Raw genomic sequence first — 19,353 nt, 5'->3', positions numbered from 1 at the left:
AATATGGCAGTTACCCAGGTTTCTGTGACATGTGATCAAGGCTGTGGTAAGGTTTTTTTAAGTGCATATGGGGCACGCTCAAGCTTGTGCAGATTAGAAGGGTCCTAAAACAATGGACCCGCAGTGGTTTTGTTGATACAATTGATGCAATAGTTTGGCTGACACCCTTTTTGCCTAACTGGGAGAGGTATGTTCCTCTTCAGATTACAAGTATCTGTAAGTATGTATCTAAAAAAGATGAAGCACAACGGTGGGCATTTTCACTGGCTCAGGTTGCACAAAGACGGGGCCTTGTACTGTCATGCTTGTTAGATTCTGGGAAACATGTAACCTGGCGAATGCGGTTTTCCTTTTAGTACCTGTCAAGGATGAACATTTTCAGGAGTGTTGACTAATAGTGTTTGCCCTCTGGCAAAGAAGAAAACGCAAATAATTCCTATGCACAGGAGCTGCTGCACCAAGGACAGAGAGACAGGGTGAGATGTAAGGCACGAACCCTCTCAGCTCAGGCACACCGGTATCTCCTGTCACCAGGACCCGGTTTTCCCAAGGGCCACCCAAAAAAATCCCTTGCAGCAAGATCACCCAGTACCAACCAAGTAGGAGAGACCTCCCAAAAGCCCCCAACACACCAGACAGACAGCAGCCCATTGCGGCAGCTCTAACTGGAACAACCAAGGTAGATGGGGTCCATTACTATTCCACCCAGTGAACTAACCCCTGGAAGGTCAAGAGGGAATTATGCCCACCAGAGCTGGGTGTAGTCGCTGCCGGCTTGACACATCCCTGGGAACTACAGGGCACTCGACCGCAGCCCACCACCATTCAGGGATGTGGTCCGATCACCCTCACAAAGGAGAATGCAGATAACCTAACTGCATTTTAGAAAAAGGACATGTAAATCTGGTGATGTTGGGCAGCTTCATGGTCAAACCTCTCCTTACTTAACGGACCCATGCATTCTATCAGCCGAGAGAAACTCCTGAAAGAGAATGCCCAGTCATTAGTTTGTTACCTTAAGCTCCAGCGCACTTAAGTTATGAAGCAGAGCAATGATTCGAAGTCCACCTCTGACTATCTTAACATAAGTGGTCTAGCCAAAGTCTAGGCCTAAATCTGCTACGTGACATGAGCTGAAATTGGTATTCAGGCCTGAAAAACCCTCCAATGTGTCTGAAATAAAACCAATCTGTAAATCTGACCAACTTCTTCCATTGTGGTGTAAAAGACTGATTGCCTATCAATGCAAGCTCTTCATGGTAGTTCCTACAACCAAGGGTCTGCCAAAAAAAAAAGCCTATCTGTTTGCTTTTAAACATCCTAAAATACTGAATAGACATCAAACTATGTGAGGAGCTGCCTTATCAAATGTAAAGAATAAAACAACACACAATCTACATGAGGAAGGCATACTATAAACAGTTTGACAACTGTTTGACCCATAAACATTTAACTGGACTTTGCTTTAACACACAGGTTTGGTGCAGGTTAAAGTGACAAATACAGCTTCTGGAGACAAATTTGATTTATTTCCGCAGCTCAAACTGTTCATCTGCATTACAAATGTTGTAACATTTAATCCAAATGTGACTTCCAGCAATAAGCAAAAAGGGGCGCCGATCAAGAAGATCCAAGTAATCCATGTTAAAAATAACATACTAAAGGGTGCTCCTCCACGTTCATGCACTATAAATAAGAAACAAGACGGCTTGAGTAATCCAGCAGTAAACAACACCGTGATGTATATCCTGAGAGTGCGTATTTTGGCATGTGTGTGGGTATGATAAACACATGACAAGACAATGAAAACTTTATTTATTGTTCTCCTCTAATGTGAGAAAATGATATGGAGGAGCCTGCAGCAGTGAAGGGGAGTACGAGAAACAAAAAGGGAGTGACTGCTGATTGTGGCACATTTTAAACAAATAAGTAAATAATTGAGTAGCGTTATATTGTACGTACACACCATGCCCAAAATTGATCGCATTGATATCGTGGTGGCTTTCCTTCCAGTTTTTTTTTTTTTGTTGTTTTTATTTTTTGGTTTGACTTTGTTTAAAGTGAGGGTTAATTTTACAGAAATAAATACTAGACACTCAACATCACAGAGCTTAAAAAATATGAGGATAAATGAAATTCATCAACAAAAGCAATATCTTTACATAGTAAACACAATGCATTGATAATCACTTTTACTTCCCCTGCAGTCGTACATTTAAAAATATATTCAACGTCGTACACAATGTGTTGTCTTGGAAAAAACAGGAGAGAAACAAATCTCCCAAGATGGCTGTTCAGTGCGTTCTACTCCGGCCCCGAGTCCATAGTGTCACTGCTCCAAGGTCACGACCTCCACCGCCTGGCCGTCCAGCGTGACCGTGTTGTCTATGCGTGTGGCGACGGGCGCCATTGCAACCTGCACAGGACGGTTTCCCTGGGCGAGGCTGGTCACTACAGTCTGGTACATGCTGACCGGGATCTGGACCAACCCTGAGGAGAGAGACACACAACAGCACCGGCATCACTAATCAGTGGAGTTTCATTTTTATCCTACCAAGAAAGCCAAGTTCAGAGTTTTTATGCCAAAAACCTCATTATTTTCAGACTGAAAGTCCCAGAGTTCTAGCCTCGTGAGACCATCCTGATCTCGCGAGCTTTCAAGGTTTCACTCGCAGATCAGTCTGGCTACCCTCCGTTGAAGAAAATTTGGAGCCGTTCACCAAACGAACGTCCAATCAGCGTTGGCTTTGAGGCGGGTTGAGGTGTGACGCAACGGGAAGCGCGACAGTTCAGTCTAAACAACATGGCGGCTTCAGCCGATGAAACTAGCGTTAGCGTGGCTATCGAGCAAGTTTTATCAGAATTACAGAGTATTTCTCTGCTGAGCTAACGAGCCTTTACCTGCAGCAGCAAGAGTAGCTTGGCTTGTGGTTGTGTTTTCGTCGTCGCTCTGTTACGAGCGACGACGAATTTGATTGGTTTATTTGGCTTGTCTATCACCAACATAGGCCAATCAGCTAACCAGTATTTTCGCCCCTTCCCAAAATTACTTCAACGGAAGGTTTCCAGATGGATAATAAAGTGTTAAGACAGAGCTTCACTGTGAATTCTACAGTGGTCAGACTTTAGACCCAGAGTCCATAATCAAAGACTCTAAGGAGGATGGATAAATGAGTGACTGGATTAATGGATCTATGCGTTGAGGTGCTGAGGAATGGATAAATGGAGAGACTCTGTGGGACGTATCGATTGAATGGATGGATGAGCAGACAAACTTAAATGGACAGAATGAGCCAATAGGTGGATGGGTGGGAGAATGGGCACGGCAATTTATACAATAATGGAACAGAGAATGAGTTTAAGATATCCTAATGTCTTTTTCCACTCTTCTCCATACCTGGAAACTATTCGAATCCAGACTGTGTGAGAACCCCAGTAAGTTACTATATCGAGCATTGCACCAATAGGACGTCCTGAGCTCGCTTGCCCAATTCCCAGCTGTTTCAGTGTTTGAATCTCTGCCTGCAGGGATTATTGCTGCAGCCATGTGGGCCTTTTGCTCCTCCCCGCAAGCTGTCACTGTGTCACAAGAAGGCATGAATATGAGCGCAGGAGATGGCAGTGGCTTGTGAACGCTCCGAGGACTGAAGCTTACCCTCAGGACAATACATTTCTAAGTTTTATTTTTACAAACAAATTCTAATTAACCGTGTGCATCCCAGAAATTCCTTAGATAAAATTCAATCCCAAATATTTTTGTCCTTTTTTTGGGATTTAGTGCTACCCCATAGCCTAAAATTAAGGGCTTAAAAGCAGTGTCAACTTGTTCTTGGAATTGCACTACAGACCAGTAATGATGTTCTTTTCTATGACAGAAAAAAATTATTATCTATTTATATCCTTTAAATGTTTAGATATAAACTTGTTAAAGTTTTTTTTGTGCTTCCAACAATTTTCTCTTCCCTGGAAGGTCCAATTCATTTAGCTGCTGCTGTCATTGACTTCGATCTTCGTTTTTAATATTTCATAGAACTCGCAGTGATTCTGTGACTAGCTGTTTCTCTCTCTCTTGGGCAAAAACCTATACGAAGCATTTGCTGCCATTACTCTAACAGAAAGTACTCCAGGAGCAGTTTATGTGTTCTCCAACCTGTCCTCCCAACCCCTCGTAAATCTGACATCGTTGCATTGCAGTAAAATTAACTGCATGTCTTTGAACATGACCATACTGAATTCTGTATTAATGTACGGTACATAAACTGGACCTGCTTGTCTTGTAAAGTGCCTCGAGATGACATTTATTTTAAATGGGCAGTACATAGATAAACCTTTAAGTTAAACATAAAAAATGTCTTTAGGCATATCTTACATTGACTTTGTTGTCAGAATTTAAGTTGTAGTCATTTCTTTAACTGAAGATGCTCTGGTTGTTTAGTTTCCCGGTTATGCACGGTGAGTCAGGATAGGAATGCAAACCAATTGCAGAAATTTTAAAACTGTAAATAATCAGGTGGAACTGTGCCTGTGTGTGAATAAACTGTATACAGAAAAGCAAGAGGACAAATGTGTGTGTGTGTTTGCGTGTGTGTGTGATGACAGCTGGTGAAGCGATTAGACTAAGGATTGAGAATGGAGTGGATCAAGCTTCGTAGGAGGGATCTATTCCAGGCCTTGGAGAAGTGCACTTTTTGTATAGCGCTGATTAGGTGATTGTGCTAATAAGAAAAATGGCACCTTCTAAAAAAAAGGGGGTTCGTTTTGTGCATTTGTGACTGATCCTCCAGATTAAAAACTAGCCCAGGGCTTTGTAGCGCACATATTCCTCCCGTGTGGGCGTGTTCGTGTTCAAAACTTACTTTCAGCAATTAACTGCAGGTCGATACCTTTTCGCTTGATGTTCCTGAATAGCATTCAGTGGCTTCCTCTTAATTTAAGACGTTGCATACAAGGCGCAGGCTTATTAACGCACGGCGGCCGGGTCCCTGATCTAACCGTGATAACATATTAAAAAGTGGGGAGCGTTGCTACGAGGCAGAAACAGACGAAACGCGCCATCTGTTAAATCAGCACAGAGTAGATTAAAACGGAGAGGAGCGTCACCGGTGTGAAGCTTACGCGTAGTAAGACTAATTGGGAACGCCATTGACTGGTTAACACATACGGTGCATTGCTGCAACCTTTTCACACTTACACTTCATCGGGTTGTTTCTTTTACAGGCATTTTAGGTGCCAGACCAATATAAAGTATAATCATGTAGAGGTAAGTGGCCTTCAAAAGTCTCCCACCTACTGAATAGTCCGTGTAATTTAGTGTAAATATTACAGGTCTGGTAGGGCCTTGGAGGTTTCTTTGACTACATTAGCAACGCTCATGAATTATGAAGACCAAGGAACACAGCAGAGGCACTAAGGACCAAATTGGGGGAGACGTTTAAAGCAGGATTGGGTCAGAGCACCTTTTAATTCATCCGTCAAAAAACCAAGAACCCTGTAACGACACGGTGGTCCACCTACACTGACAGTGGAGCCTCTCGGTGTAGGTGGAGTAAACTGAGATATGCATGCTCAATTTCTGGGCGTGCAAAGCTTTAATTTCCCTTCGTGGTCGTGTACTACTTTGTGTCACACAAAAATGCGCTGTAATATCTTCAAGGTTGTAACCGTAACATCAGAACATCTCGAAAAAGAGGAAGGCGTACAGAGACTTCTGCAGGACTTGTGCATATGGCGACGGAAAGGGGTAAACCGATACCTGTAGCATCTTGGACCCCTGCAAGAGCCCCGACAGCGGCTGCTGTCTCTGCCAGCACGATCTGGCCCCCTCCTTGAAGAGTGGCCTCGGCCAACGTCGCAACGGCGTGGGCCGCCGCCTCACTGCAACACAAGAGAAAGCAGCGGTGCACACATTCTTAAAAACAAAATTACAGTACATAAGCAAAAAAAAGGTGGTCTGGAGGCCAAAAAATATTTTAGGCCTCTAGACACAGTCTTCTGGCAGAAAGCCTAAAAGCACACACACACACACACGGGTTATTAGGGATGTGAGGTGAAGAGGTAGGAGTGTATGAGCGGTAAGAGGCTTTACTTGTCTGGACTTACAGAGAATCTGTCACATCGCCCCAAAGACCAGGTGCTACGGCTTTAACAGAGCAGTTTTGCGGGGGGGGGACTTATCACCAGCTTATTACCACCGCGGCTTCGATATGAACTCATGGAAGCCGCCGCAGCTTGGCTGATAATCATATTTGTGACAGAAACACGAGATAAGCGGAGAGGAAGACGGGCCAGAGGGATAGTTAGTAACAGAGCTCCGCAGTAAAAAAAAAAAAAAAAAAAAATGGTGAGAGAGCCTTTCCGGAGCTGGAAAACAGACAAAATGTTCCAGAGTGAGAGGAGAGGAGAGGAGCAGCTCAGCGGGAGTAAACAGCAGCAGGGGGGAGGGAAGAGGGAGGCAAGACCCAGGAGGAGGCAGGTAACAAGCCCCGGTGGGAGATACTCATGCACGTCTGAAAGGATTGTCATGGCAAGGCTGCAGTGAAGAGCAGGCAAACATCTCAGGGTATGGATGAGCACAGCTGAGAAGTTCAGCAAGTTCAAAAATAAAAATAGGGAGTGGGGGGGGGGCATATTTTGAACAGCAAATCAAGTCCAGCTATGGTTTCGTTGTCTTCTATGTAAAAATACTAACAGAACTACAACAAACAGCTCACTGTTGGGTAATTAATTAGCCGCTGAAATGGCATAAGAGGCAGGTGACTCGTCAGCACTGACCCCAGTGACCTGCTGAGGCAGAGGACGTTTCATCTCAGATATTACAAAAGGAAAACTGATGCAAACCAAATAGGAGAAAGAGTAAAATGCTATAAACATGCTACAGTGGAGCCCTGCAGAGAAAAAACCTTTGGGTTTTTTCCGTCATATGCCCAGTGACATGCTACCTGTGTCTCTGTCCCCCTTTTATATGTTAAAAGTGAGCGAGCAACGATCTCAGAGGACAATAGATGCGCTGCATCAGATTTGGCAAACGGCTAATTTCATCAGTAGTCCCTCAGGCTGAAGATACATAAACTACAAATGAACATTTTAAAAAATGATAAGACTAATTTACTATACTTTGAATTTATACATGTATAAACATTAACAAAAATATAATAGGTACTTATGGAGCCAGGGTGTGACGAGGTACTGCAGTACCCCGACATTATACCCCCATATTTCTAGTCAAAGTGAAGTCTGTCATCAACAACACCGCGGTATCCACATTTTACACAAGGTGGCATTAAAAAGGACAAAACACTTTCTGATGAGGACATTTCATACTTCACAAAAACTCAAGTGCAGTCTGACCAATCTCAAACTAGCACTTAGAAACCCCACAAGGAACAAGTGCTGCCAGGGCTGGAAGAGACAAATGTCGTAATTTCTTCCCTGCAGCTCTAGGCGACAGAACATATACCTGTGTACTTAAGACTGTGAATTAAAATCTAAATAAAGGTTTTATATAACATATTTTCTAAGTGAAATAACCCATTTCTTATGCTAGCAGCAACAGAAATAATTGTTGCTTTTTTAAATATATTTTTTCCTCTAAGTCCAGGTTTAGTCTGTTTTTCTTACTCGTAGCTATCCGGCCGTGAGAATCTTAATTCAATGAACACTGACGTCGGCCAATAGAGGCTCCGCCCCCGTGACCCCACCCCTGTTGACTCACCTGTTGAGAGCCATAGTGACGGTGGCGCCTTGCTGCATCTCTTGACTAGCAGCGACTGCAGCTTCAGCCAGAGACGCTACCGCCTGCGTGGCCTCTGACGCTTGTGTCGTTTGGATCGTCATTTCTCCGCCCTGAAGCGTGGCCCAGTTCTGTTCCACCTTGAAAAGTTGTAGTTTCAGGACAAAAAAAACAAAACAAAACGGGCTGCTGTGCTCTACCTTTATGCGTCCTGTGTAATTACGCGTGTGTGCATTCAGTGCAATTTGTTTTAAAAACATCTAAAGCAGACGAAATTTACCTCCCCGTCAGTAACAGTTGAGTAGTTGACCTGTGCCACCGTGACGCCCGGCAGCTCTGAAGCATCTGCCAGGGTTGCAACTGTGTGTCCCGTGCCAACCTAAGACAAACCAGAGCCACCTTTAATCTTAAAAAAAAAAAAAAAAAAAAAAGTCGAAAAACCCGAGGATTACACGGCAGCGTACGCACCTGGATTAGCGAGACGGTTCCGTCAGGATTGTTGACGGTCTGCACGACGGTCTGCGAGGGCACGAGGTGAGCGATGCCCTGGGCTGTGGTCAGGTGGTGCTGGGTGGTGGTCGCCGTCGTTATCTGCTGGTCCTCAAACGCGTACAACAGATCCTCCCGGCCGTGCTGCTTGTAGCAGTTCTTCACTATGGTCCGCAGCGCCTGCGTCCACGACACCTGGGGGAACGCAAAGGCACTTCATGCAAACTTTCCAAACTGGCGTTTACAAAGTTCTCACGGCTTTTTAAAAAAGGAGAAACACAAAGGAGTTCATCGTGACTTTATGAATAGATGAAAGAATGAGGGATAAATGGATAGATGGATAAGACAGACGGATGAATGTATTATAACCTTTAAATATATATTTTAAAGGTCTTTATTTATATTTTAAATACATATTTTTCCCCAAAGGTGTTTACACCTCACTGCAAAAAGGGAACTAAAAGTAAGTAAAATTGTAAGATTGAAATCAGTGTGTTTTTCCTTGATTTGAGCAGCTAAATAAGACTATTTGCCAATGGAATGAGTATTTTTACCCCTAAAATAAGATTATTAGCTATCCTGCACTTGAAATAAGATGGTGGAGAGGAATTTTTATTATTTTAAGTGCAAAAATCTTATTCCATTGGCAAAGTCTTATTTACCTGCTCAAATTAAGGAAAAATACATTAATTTCAAGAATATTTTACTTACTTTTATTTCCCCTTTTGCAGTGCTGAAACAAATTCTGATGTAATTTCCAAACTTTGTAGGAACCCTTCGAAACAGTAAAATTGTAAAATACAAAACAAAAAAAAACCCTAAACAGCTGAAAATTCCTCATAGAAACAGATGCAACTGCTTTATTTCTTGTTGCTTTCTAATAACCAAATGCGTCACCAATCGAACTCTGAAAGGGCCCAAAGCAGCACAACTTTGAAGCATTTTCACCTAACTGACTGTATGAGAATGATTCTTACTCTCTGTTTCTGCTCCTCCGTGCGGACGTCGCTGCGAACGTTAGCCCAGGGGATTTCCTCAGGCCACCACACGGGCTTGCAGCTCTCCTTCCCCCAGCCTGGTTTTCCTCTGCCCGTGGAATATTTCAGCATCTCTGGGATGAAGGCTCGCAGCTGAGCCTGGAGCGAAACGCACCAAAAAAATGAAGAAGAAGCTAAAGCACCAAATGTTTCAAGTCAACAGACACACGCGCCCTTGAGCTGAGCAGCGGTTGATATGTATTGATTGGACACACACTGAGAGGTTGAGGGCCTGCAAATAGAAACAGGGTTGCTAAAAGGAGGACATGTTCATTCGGAGACCGATCTATGCCTGTGGCTCCGGACTGACACCATGAGAACCTCCTCTGGCAGTCAGCCTTTCCTAGCAAAGGGTCCAACGTGGTTAGCTAGGATTCAGACCCCTTCACTCTGATACCTTAAACATTTAATTTATGAATTTAAATATTGAGTGGATAAGACTAGAATTTAACTCAGCAAGACAATAAGAATGGTGGAAACTAAGATTCATGACAATAGACCACAGACTTCAATGTGTTTAATTTCATCTTATGTGACAGACCAACACAAAAGTATCCCCTGAACCTGATGCTGCTGGAACAAAACTAACCATTTACCCTGAAAAGCATGTTCAGGGTAAATGGTTAGTTTTCCACTAGTGTTTTGCATGTAGAACAAAAAAGTTAAATCGCAGGCTACGTTCACATTGCAGGTCTTGATGCTCAATTCTGATTTTTTATTTGGCTAAAATATGATTTTTTTTTTAAGGTGGCCATTCATACTACCATTAAAGCTATAGTTGTAGCTATGTTCCTTCCATCCTGACAGTAGTAAATACATTATGTATGTATCAGAAACAAAGAGGTTAAAAGATTTGATCTCTGTAAAAGCTGCGGCCTGTAAAAACTGACCAATCACTGCCTTTCGGACCGAAGAGCACGGATTGGTCAGTTTTGGTCTCCTCTGTCCCTGAACTTCTGTGGGGGGGAAATCACCTCATCTATTGGTTGTCCCACCAGCCAATCATTCTGACGCGCTCGCGTAACACCAGTGTGCGCGCTCCTTCCTTGTTAGGTTCTGCTTGCTGGCTGCGCACTTCTAGTGTTTATGTATCCGGTTAGCTTAGCGGAAGTAATGGTGAATGTAATTGTTTCTAGAAGTTTTCAATAAAGTTTCTTATTTTTAGAAAGCTGTTGAGCAACGGAAGCCAACACTATTAAGACCACATCACAGCAAGATGAAGGTAAGAAGAAAGCAGCACTGCTATTAACGACGGTCTTCTATAGAGCGCTAGCTGCTACTGCTGTGTGTGAGGATGGGAAGCGAGAGACGTAAAAGATGAATACAATCAGACATGGCCGTTCAGACTGCGGATGCTTTGAAAAATATCCGATACGTATTCGAGTTAGTACCACGCACAGATGTGGCACAAATTGGATTTTTGGGTGTGTGTGTGTGTGAAAAGACTTTAAATTGGGGCGTGCACACTGCCATGAAAAGGACGGATAACGGTTGCATGTTGGCAAAAAGACGGATTTGGGTCGCATTTCTCTGCAGTGTGAACGTGTCCTCAGTCTCACCCACTCATAACATGTCTTCTGAAGGCTAATAGTTACACTGAATTATATAAAATGGTATGACAGAACTGTGGCTGAATGCCATGTAACGATTTCACCTTGCGGTTGTAAGAAGATAAAAAGTGACATGGGGAAACACGAGGTTTCACAAAGCGCTGTAATCTGTTGTGGGAAGACAAAGTTTTATTTTTGTGATATAATTATTTTTTTCATCTTTACCAGTATTTAAATGCGCAGTATTGCATCTACGCTTTTGAAATCTGCATACAGTCATAGTTGCTGGCATGCCGTGGTGGGGGTTTAGGGCCAGTGTCCTCAGTGTCCTGGTAATATGCACACATCACCAGGGGATTATATTGCACAATGAGGCACTGCAGCGTCTGCCTACCTTGACATCACGGGCTAAATTTGGTTCTGGGAGAAATAAATCCCTGCCTCCTCCCTATTAGACCCCCGTTCCGAGCTCGCTATCAGCCACCAGTAAACTGTTTTGCAGCGCGTCACGTGACGAGATCTGACAAAATGGATCGCACAAGAAAATGGAGGGCCAACGCTCAATTATCGCCGCTTTTGACGACGCCTGAACTACATCTGGTAGTTGGAATAATGGAGCGTCTTTCAGCAAACAGGGGGATGCAGCTTGGATTAGCCAAGGGCAGGGACTTAGCAGTAAAGGGATTCTTGCGTTTCCACCTGTGGGTGATGCGGATGTTTGTGTGCAGGGCCAGATGGCTTAATTAAAGTGGCTAGTTTGTTAAGTGGCACGTTGCCCTCATGCCGACCACCCCGCCCCCGCTCCCAATCTTAATCCTCAAAGCAGTGGTCCAATCAGAGTTCAGGACAGCGGCTATATTGCCAGGTCCCTGAACCTAACAAGGCTGGGGGGTAATTACAGGCTCAGGCCAGACCTGGGATCACCTGCTACAGATGCTCCTTATATGTTGCCGGGTGTCTATCTGAGCCAAACATGTAGCAGATATATGAAGATTAGTGTTTAGAGAACCTTTGTGATATATCAGGAGCACTGGGTCACTTCCCCCGAGTTCTACCCCGCAGGTTTATCTGACTTTTTCCACGCATACCCATGGCACACACACATCTCCAAGAACAACCCCACCGCTCCACCTGGCCCTGCCACGCTGAGTGAGGCAACAACTTACTCATGATAATCCCATCCTACAACCTCCAGAAAAACAAGGGCCGACTAACACCTGGTCTCGGAGGATGTATCTGGCCCCGGGATTGGCCGGGACGCTCCCTGGACAGGGGGACTGTCTCTCAGGGCCACTAACGTGCCCTACTCTGACGATGATCCGCAGAGTGCGTCAGCAGCACGGGGACGGCAGCGTAAACAAGCTAGGCTCCCTCGGGTGAACAGAGGACTAATGCTGCCAGCAAAAGGCCTGCCAAGAGCAGCCGATGCAGCACTTCCTCTCTCTCTCTCACTTTCTCAAAGGCAGGAGGTTTTGCTTGACTTCAGGTCCCGCTAACTGTTCCAGGACTGTTTCTGAATTACTACCAGAGCTGACAGAATAAGAGCTCCCAACGAGCCAAGGGGAAGCAGGAGTATTTGCATACATTAAAATGATATTGCTGCAAGGAAGTGGTTGCCCTGGATTTTATTTAGTGGTCTCGGAATAAAGGGTCTTAATACAAATGCATGCAACACTCTTTAGATTTGTATTTGTAAAACATTATGGGAAAATCCCTGCTCTTTTCTCTCCACTTTAAAATTCTGTGCTACCTTCTGTTGGCCCACCACATAAAATCCCAATGAAACACTTGACTCATTTTTTCACAACTCTGGTTTGTCAACTGGCGCCCTCTGCTGGGAAAGTCAAATATATTTATGTAACGTGTTATTTTACTGCAAAAACACCTCCGTGAAAGCCAAATTAATCCTTCATTGATTAAGACACAGGCATGTGGGAGTCTCACCTGGGTCATCTTATCCACAGAGACCGGGATGCCGTCGATGGTGAGCGGCGGCAGTTCTGAGGCCAGCTCTCCTCCTGCAGGTGCGTGCTCAGCCAGGGCGTTTTCCAGGTCCTCCAACATCATGCTCTTATACTTTCTTACCTGGGGATCAGGAAAGACGACCACAAGGTGAGTTATGCAGGGAATGTTTTGATTAAGAGGAAGAAAGAGCGTTTCGATGGGTTGTGGCCTTCCGTTGAAATCAAGTCTATACAATATAAGTGCTGGAGGAATTCTGATTTCTTTAGACACGTTTTTCAACCATGCACCTCAAAAAAAGAATTGATATGTCAAACTGAGGAAAATATAAAGAATTATGTAAAGAAAATAAACTAACTTTATGGCTTAGATTTTACTTAGTGTTGAAAGTAGCAGGAATAAAAAGTTATTTCAGTGTGGCTGAAGGGAAATCCTACAAAAAGCTTCGCAAAACACCAAGTTATCTGCAAGGCCACAATTTTTGTTCTACTTTTTACAGATTTTGCAAATGTCGTGTCCTGCTCTGCAAAAGCTGTGCCAAAATAAAACTAGGGACCTTGGACATTTTATGTGCAGGATCTCATAAAGAGTAATTTGAAAACTCCAGTGGGATCTTGCAAAGTAACGTGGAAAGTAACCAGAATTTAAGCGGATCCTTGGAAATGTTATTCCGTATTGTTAAGAAAAAAAAAAAAAAAAAAAAAAAAAAAGAGCCTTGAATGTGTTGCGTAAACATATTTCTTTTTCTTCATTAACTGTTCCCTGTGGGGGTCAGTTCCTTTTCTTACCGGCTGCAAACATCTGTTACTAAACGTATCTGCAAGGTGCACTACACAAGACAGGATGAAATACTTAAAGTCGGCAGTGAGTTTGACATGGATGGGGTTCTGACTGTGTGGATCCACTCACCACGTTCTCCAGAGGAGCAGCACCGAACACTTTAAACACCGGATTTGGTTTGGAGGGAGAGACGCACAGCACTATGGCCTGTTGGCCCACTCTGGTGGTGTACTCGTCCAGCGTGGCCCGCAGTTTCCTGGAAACACACACGTCACCGTTTACCTCCCTTTGTCACATCTAAAAAGATGTAAAAGTGCCATCACGGATATTTAAAGCTACAGTTCTGGCGTGAAGAAGCACGCTGGAGAAACTCGCCTGAGCAGACGGGTTTGCTGCCGTTTACGGATGGAAGGATTCGACTCGAAGATGTGAGGCCTTTTCCTTTTCTTACCCGTCGCAACAGCAGCAGCAGCTGCCATACCTACTGGACCTGAGGCAGGAGCAAAAGAATACTTTAAATGCGACAAATCTGGAAATAAAAACATTTCTCAACTTATCTAGGCCTAGAAAATGATAGTGACCTTTCTAGAGGTGCAGAAATCCTGTCTATAAGACGCTGGCTCCACCTGCTGTTCAACCAGGGGAATTACACTATAATAAAGCTGATGAATTGAAATTGCCTCTTTGGTGAGATGCAACTTAAGAAAACCGGGATGACCCATAAAACATCCCAAGATAAAAAAAAAAAAGTTCTTCTAAATGTTGATATTTATGATTGCTGCACAGGGACTACAATCAAACAACGTCGTCTTCCTTTAAGCAGGTAAACATTTTTTTTTATTTTTTTAAGCAGGTAAATATGATTCCCACCTGCAGCAGCTAGGTGAGCGGTGACCTCATCAGTGCCAGCTGAATTGAGGATGTCTGTGTCATCGTAGGGGTCGTCGTCTGGAGAGGATGTGGAGTCTTCCTCTGCGCTCATCATAGAAGCTTCTGTGAAGGTGGCCACGTGTACCTACGGCGAACAAAAGCGTCAGACGCCGTTTTTACTTCCTTGTAAGTGAATAACTAACTTTGTGGTCTAATAGCACAGACAACTCCTTATCATTTTGCAATCGGCAGAGTTTGAAGTGGGGAAGTAAACCTGCTGGCTGACGGCGCCGGCCTCGATGGTGGTCATGTGCTCTGCCGGGTTCACAGCGTGTTCCTCCATGATGAGCCGCCAACGCTACACAGCTAGATCCGCAGTACAACTACTGGACGGAGCACAAGAAGACATGTGGCAAGAGATGACAAGGACATTTTTTATTTTTTTTTTTACCAGGGCATGCTTCATTTCAAATACAACTTCCCCTATAGAAATGGTGCTGACAAACGCGAGTTTCGTTCACGCGGCGCTTAGCAGACGCAGAGAAACACGTACAAATCCCACATTCAATCACAGTGCCTTGCGGAGTATAGTCAGAGAACATTAGTTGTGGAGAGGTTTAAAGTAGGATCAGGTTATTAAATCAACCACTGTTCAAACCACCATGTGAAAATTCAGTGTCTAGACATAGACGTCCACCTAAAGGCTGGCTGGACAAGGAAAGGGTCAATCAGAAGCAACCAAGAGAGGTAAAGGGCAACTCTGGAGGAGCACAGGAGATCCACAGCTTGGGTGCAAACATGTGTCGACAGAATAAATATCAGTCGTGCGCTTTAAAAAGAAAGCTGTCGCTAAACGAGCGATTTCAAATCTGCCTAAGCCATGAAGGAGACGCAGCAACCATGTGAAAGAAGGTAGTTCTGGTCAGAGGTGACCATAGCTGAATGTTTCAGCCTTGCTACAAGTGGAGGAAAACTAACCCTGCAAAGCACCACCTACGCGTTGAGGCACAGCGGCGGCAGCACAGTGCTGTGGGAACGCTTTTCTTCAGAAGGGGACAGTGAAGCTGGTCAGAGTTGGAGCGAAGCGCAGGTCGATTCTGGAAGAAAACCGGTCAGACGCCGCAAAACACTTGATGTTGGGCGGAGGTTCACTTTCCAGCATGACGGCGACCCGGCACATACGACCAGAGAGCGAGAACGAAAGGATTTAGGAAAAAAAAAAAAAAAAAAAAGCATAACGGGATTTTAGAACGGCCCAGACCTAAAATCCATAACAAAGAATATGTGGCAACTCTTAGAAATGGGTGTTCCCAGATGCTGCACATATATTTTCACGGTTTTAAGTTATTTTACAAAATTAACTTGGTAAAAACGTCCATCTAGATCTCTGGATGTGCAAAGCTGGTAGAGGAATACCCCAAAAAGGCTTGAAGATGTTAACGCAACAAATATCTTGTCCTACAATGAATCGACTCAGGGGATTAAATAAGAACTTTGGGCTGGACGATAATTCAATACCAATATATAGCGATCAATAGACGTATATGGTTGAAAAAAAGGGTCAGTAAAAAGTTCAATAGAAGAGCAGTTTTCCTTCCTTTTGCATTCTAGCCTATCATGTAGGTTAATACCACAGTCATTACATCCTCCCAACCAATCACAAACGCAGACCAAGGAATGTGTTGTCACTAAGCTCCGCCCCCTTCAGAGAGTTCAGAGAGCAGGCATTCTTTTTTCTTTTTTAAAAACTTTTTGGTAAAAGCAGTTTTGGTAAAAAGTTGGTTGAATAAAGAGTTGAGTTTGAATTCAGTTTGTGTGTTCTGTGTCTAAAAATGGGTTGCTAAGCAACAGCATAAAATGGCCAGACCTGCACTTAAAATATATGTTTTGAATTTGTTGATAATTTTCAATAAATATGATTTCTATTTAATGGATATACTTTTTTTCTATATTGTCCAGTCCTAAAAGAACATCAAAAATCTCAAAGTTTTATCTGAAGAAAACATCGAAAACCAAGTAGCTCACAATTATGCACTACTTAGTGATTGTCTAGCACCTAAAAATCCCTGTAGCTACTGTGCTGTTGTCATGTGAGGAGGTTCATTGGGTTATGAACACTCTCGCATGGCAGAAAGAATGTGGCAGCTATATTTGTGGGACTTTTTATTTAACAGATGTGTGTTTGTTCATCGCGGGCTTTCTATTCCAGAGAGACAGAGAGGCTGCTCCTAAAAGTCTCAAGTTATGTGCCCACCTAACCTGCTCAGCAGCAAGGTTAGGTGTAATGCTATCGTTCCCTCCAGCTGTTGTATTTGAAGCATGTTACTTTTTAGTTTACATCAAAAATACACATCCGAACTAACAAATGGGAGTTTTGATTAGAATGTGTATTGATTTATTACCAGGGGATGATGCTGTTATTATATTGCTGCCTTGACTGAAACACTTGTATTTGTTGAAGTTTGGAGATAGTAGCTATTTTTCTGAGGGCTGAAAATGTTTGAAAACTTGACAAAAATTCATTTTAGAAGTAGTTTCTGTATTTAGATTGCATAAAGTGGGTTCAGTCGACATTTTAAGCCGTAGGAATATGAATGGGTTTTAAAAAGTTGCAAAACCACTAAATTTACACATCACTCTATGATTTCAAGTCCTTATAAGAGGATCAGAGGGAAAAAAGGTGTTTCATATTAAATTAATGCAATCAAGTTAGATTTATTTGTTCGTGTTTGCATCAATAAAGTGAAACAATTGTATTTTCTCCCACTCAAAGTTGTTATAGGAACCTTACACTGGCACAACCCCACTACCTTGACTGATTTGCTTATGATTAAGTTTTTTTTTATTTGGACTGTGGAGACAAGTAATTTAAATGCAAGGTAAAGGTTTTTACCCTCACATGTTTCCAATACTTTATAAACTCAGGGATGTATTTAACCAGCCTTCTAAAAAAACCCTTTGGACCTTGAAATATTTGAATTCCCAAGTTGCTGTCTGACAAGGTAATATGTTCATACTATGGGATGCTGCAGGCTACTGCAAAAAATAAAGAAATAACATGTTACACATTCATAACAAGCAGTACACAACTGTGCTCGTCCTGATTGGTCCCAAAGTCAGGAATCATAGCAGAAGCTATATCTTCTCAACTCTAAATGATTTCATATCAAGAAGTGGAACATTGGGTGTGTGCATGTGTGAACTGTGAGGTTAATACAATCTAAGACGTGACAATCACACCATAAAGAAAAAAAAAAAACACATCTCAAACTCCTACATGCATACAAAAGGGGTTTTGTATGGTTTATTTAAACTTATTTTCTTTGAAACTGCAGATTGTAGATTGTTAAGCGTGGCAGTTAGAGATAATGAACATTTGTAAGAAAATGTCACTAATATTTAGGTATATTTTTCAATTTGTTACTTCATAGTCCGAAGAGAAAACAGAAAAGAAAAGCAGCTTAATATCTAATTTAGTGTCTACAGGTTTGTTTACACTGGATCTACAGCAAATCAATGGGGAGGCACACGATCAGCCATAAATATACACGTTTAATTATTCACAAAGTAACCGGGCTTAAATACAACAGAAATAAATATATTGCATGTCTGATAGAGGTGCTGTAGCAGTCTGATATCAATGAGTCCTCCAGGAGCTAAGCTAGCTATGTCCTACATTCGGCTAATTAGCTTCCTCGCTAACCATTTAGCGGCGTACAGTCCATTATCTAAATGCTCTAGAAACTATTATTAACAGATAACAGCAGATCAGCTTTAAAATGTGAACAACAACGATTTCTCTGCAGGGTGCGAGACAAACAGCAGTAGCATCGCCACAGCTAGCATGAAACCCGCGCAACGTGAAACAAAACAAGGCTAAAACGAGGCCGAGCGGCCTACAGCTCATCCAGAGCTGCTGCTGCTGTCTGTCTGGGCTTATTGTCGAAACGCGCCAACAACATGTTTCCCTCCAAAAAAACAAAACAAGAAAAACTGCTTTTAACGCCGAAGAACCGCACTCAGAGTCGACACCTAAACAAGCATCAGCTTTCGCCCCCTGCGCTGCCGGGTTCGATGATGCGGCTGCGCCGGGGCTGAAATAACTGGAGATTGCGCGGTTGGGCACTAACCTCAGAGCGGCTGCGCTACTTCGGGCCTGCGCCGTAACAGCGGGGATGGAACCGAGCTTTGATGGAGGACGGAAAGGAGCCAGCACTAAACACAACACTGATCTGGTGGTGCGTTCAGGGACCATCCACTCAGCTTCTACGTCCAACTGTGACAGGATGAGTCAAAAAGACGCTGGCTGGATAGGACCCACATATTCAGAGTTTGTCCCCTTTATGCACTAATAATGAGATGTAATATTTACACAGTGCAGCATTTTCTTTGTGTTAGCTGGTGGTTGCTTTCATACTTTTCTTTTGTTTTATAATTTCCGTAAAAGCAATCAAGAGGCTGTACTATATATACAATCACATATATTTTTTTTGTATTGTATGAATGGTGTTTTATAAATACTGTCTGACTGATTAATTGATATAAATAAAAAAAAAAACTCACTGGGCAAGTGCCAATATATTGAAATATTAATTTATTTAACAAAAAGTTACTTTATTGTCCATTACAAAATTCTAAATGTCAGTCACTCGTTGTGATCTCGCCCCTCCAGCACCCCCAAAATATGACTTTACTAACCTCTTGACGTATTCTGTAACATTGCAGTTGTCAATACAGGTTTATTAAAAAAAAAAGGGAAAATAACAACGTTTTGGCTATAAACTTGACGTTCATACTTTAACCTAAAGATTAGGATTTTAAACTCAAACGTTTAAAACACAGCTATCATTTTTAGGACCATTTATTTTTTAATAATAAATTTAGGCTAACCTGTTACATTATTCTTGTATAAAACACACCTATTTGGTTGAACTTT

The 19,353-nt window shown here is 42.9% G+C and overlaps 1 protein-coding gene across 5 annotated transcripts; it reads right to left on the bottom strand.

The window, feature by feature from the left end:
- Window positions 1-1,507: 1,507 nt before the first annotated feature.
- nrf1 (nuclear respiratory factor 1) lies at window positions 1,508-18,674 on the bottom strand. Of its 5 annotated transcripts, none has more exons than XM_012850643.3 (12): window positions 18,548-18,674; window positions 14,692-14,800; window positions 14,418-14,562; window positions 13,923-14,037; window positions 13,677-13,803; window positions 12,750-12,890; window positions 9,196-9,354; window positions 8,198-8,413; window positions 8,010-8,108; window positions 7,712-7,869; window positions 5,753-5,874; window positions 1,508-2,490 (listed from the first exon to the last, which is right to left on the bottom strand). In XM_012850643.3, the coding sequence occupies exons 2-12, from the start codon at window positions 14,758-14,760 to the stop codon at window positions 2,330-2,332; spliced, it is 1,512 nt and encodes a 503-aa protein (XP_012706097.1). In that variant the 5' UTR covers window positions 14,761-14,800; window positions 18,548-18,674; the 3' UTR covers window positions 1,508-2,329. The 5 variants fall into 5 exon arrangements, with proteins under 5 accessions (XP_012706097.1, XP_021165241.1, XP_012706091.1 ...); XM_021309566.2 differs by having other exon boundaries at window positions 7,712-7,860; XM_012850637.3 differs by having other exon boundaries at window positions 2,330-2,490; window positions 14,692-14,803; window positions 18,548-18,673.
- Between the last annotated feature and the right edge of the window lie 679 nt (window positions 18,675-19,353).

Source organism: Fundulus heteroclitus, chromosome 17, assembly GCF_011125445.2.
Source record: "Fundulus heteroclitus isolate FHET01 chromosome 17, MU-UCD_Fhet_4.1, whole genome shotgun sequence".
NCBI lineage: Eukaryota > Metazoa > Chordata > Actinopteri > Cyprinodontiformes > Fundulidae > Fundulus > Fundulus heteroclitus.
Note: the sequence above shows the minus strand (reverse complement) of the source record. Positions and strands in the feature narration are given on the sequence as shown.

Excerpts from the sequence above, each read along its gene's own strand:
- nrf1 (XM_012850643.3), bottom strand. The coding sequence starts at position 14,760 with ATGGAGGAACACGCTGTGAACCCGGCAGAGCACATGACCACCATCGAG. Across the intron at positions 14,563-14,691 it reads CCGGCGCCGTCAGCCAGCAG|GTACACGTGGCCACCTTCAC; the intron begins GTTTACTTCCCC and ends TGTTCGCCGTAG. Across the intron at positions 8,109-8,197 it reads GAACCGTCTCGCTAATCCAG|GTTGGCACGGGACACACAGT; the intron begins GTGCGTACGCTG and ends GGTTTGTCTTAG.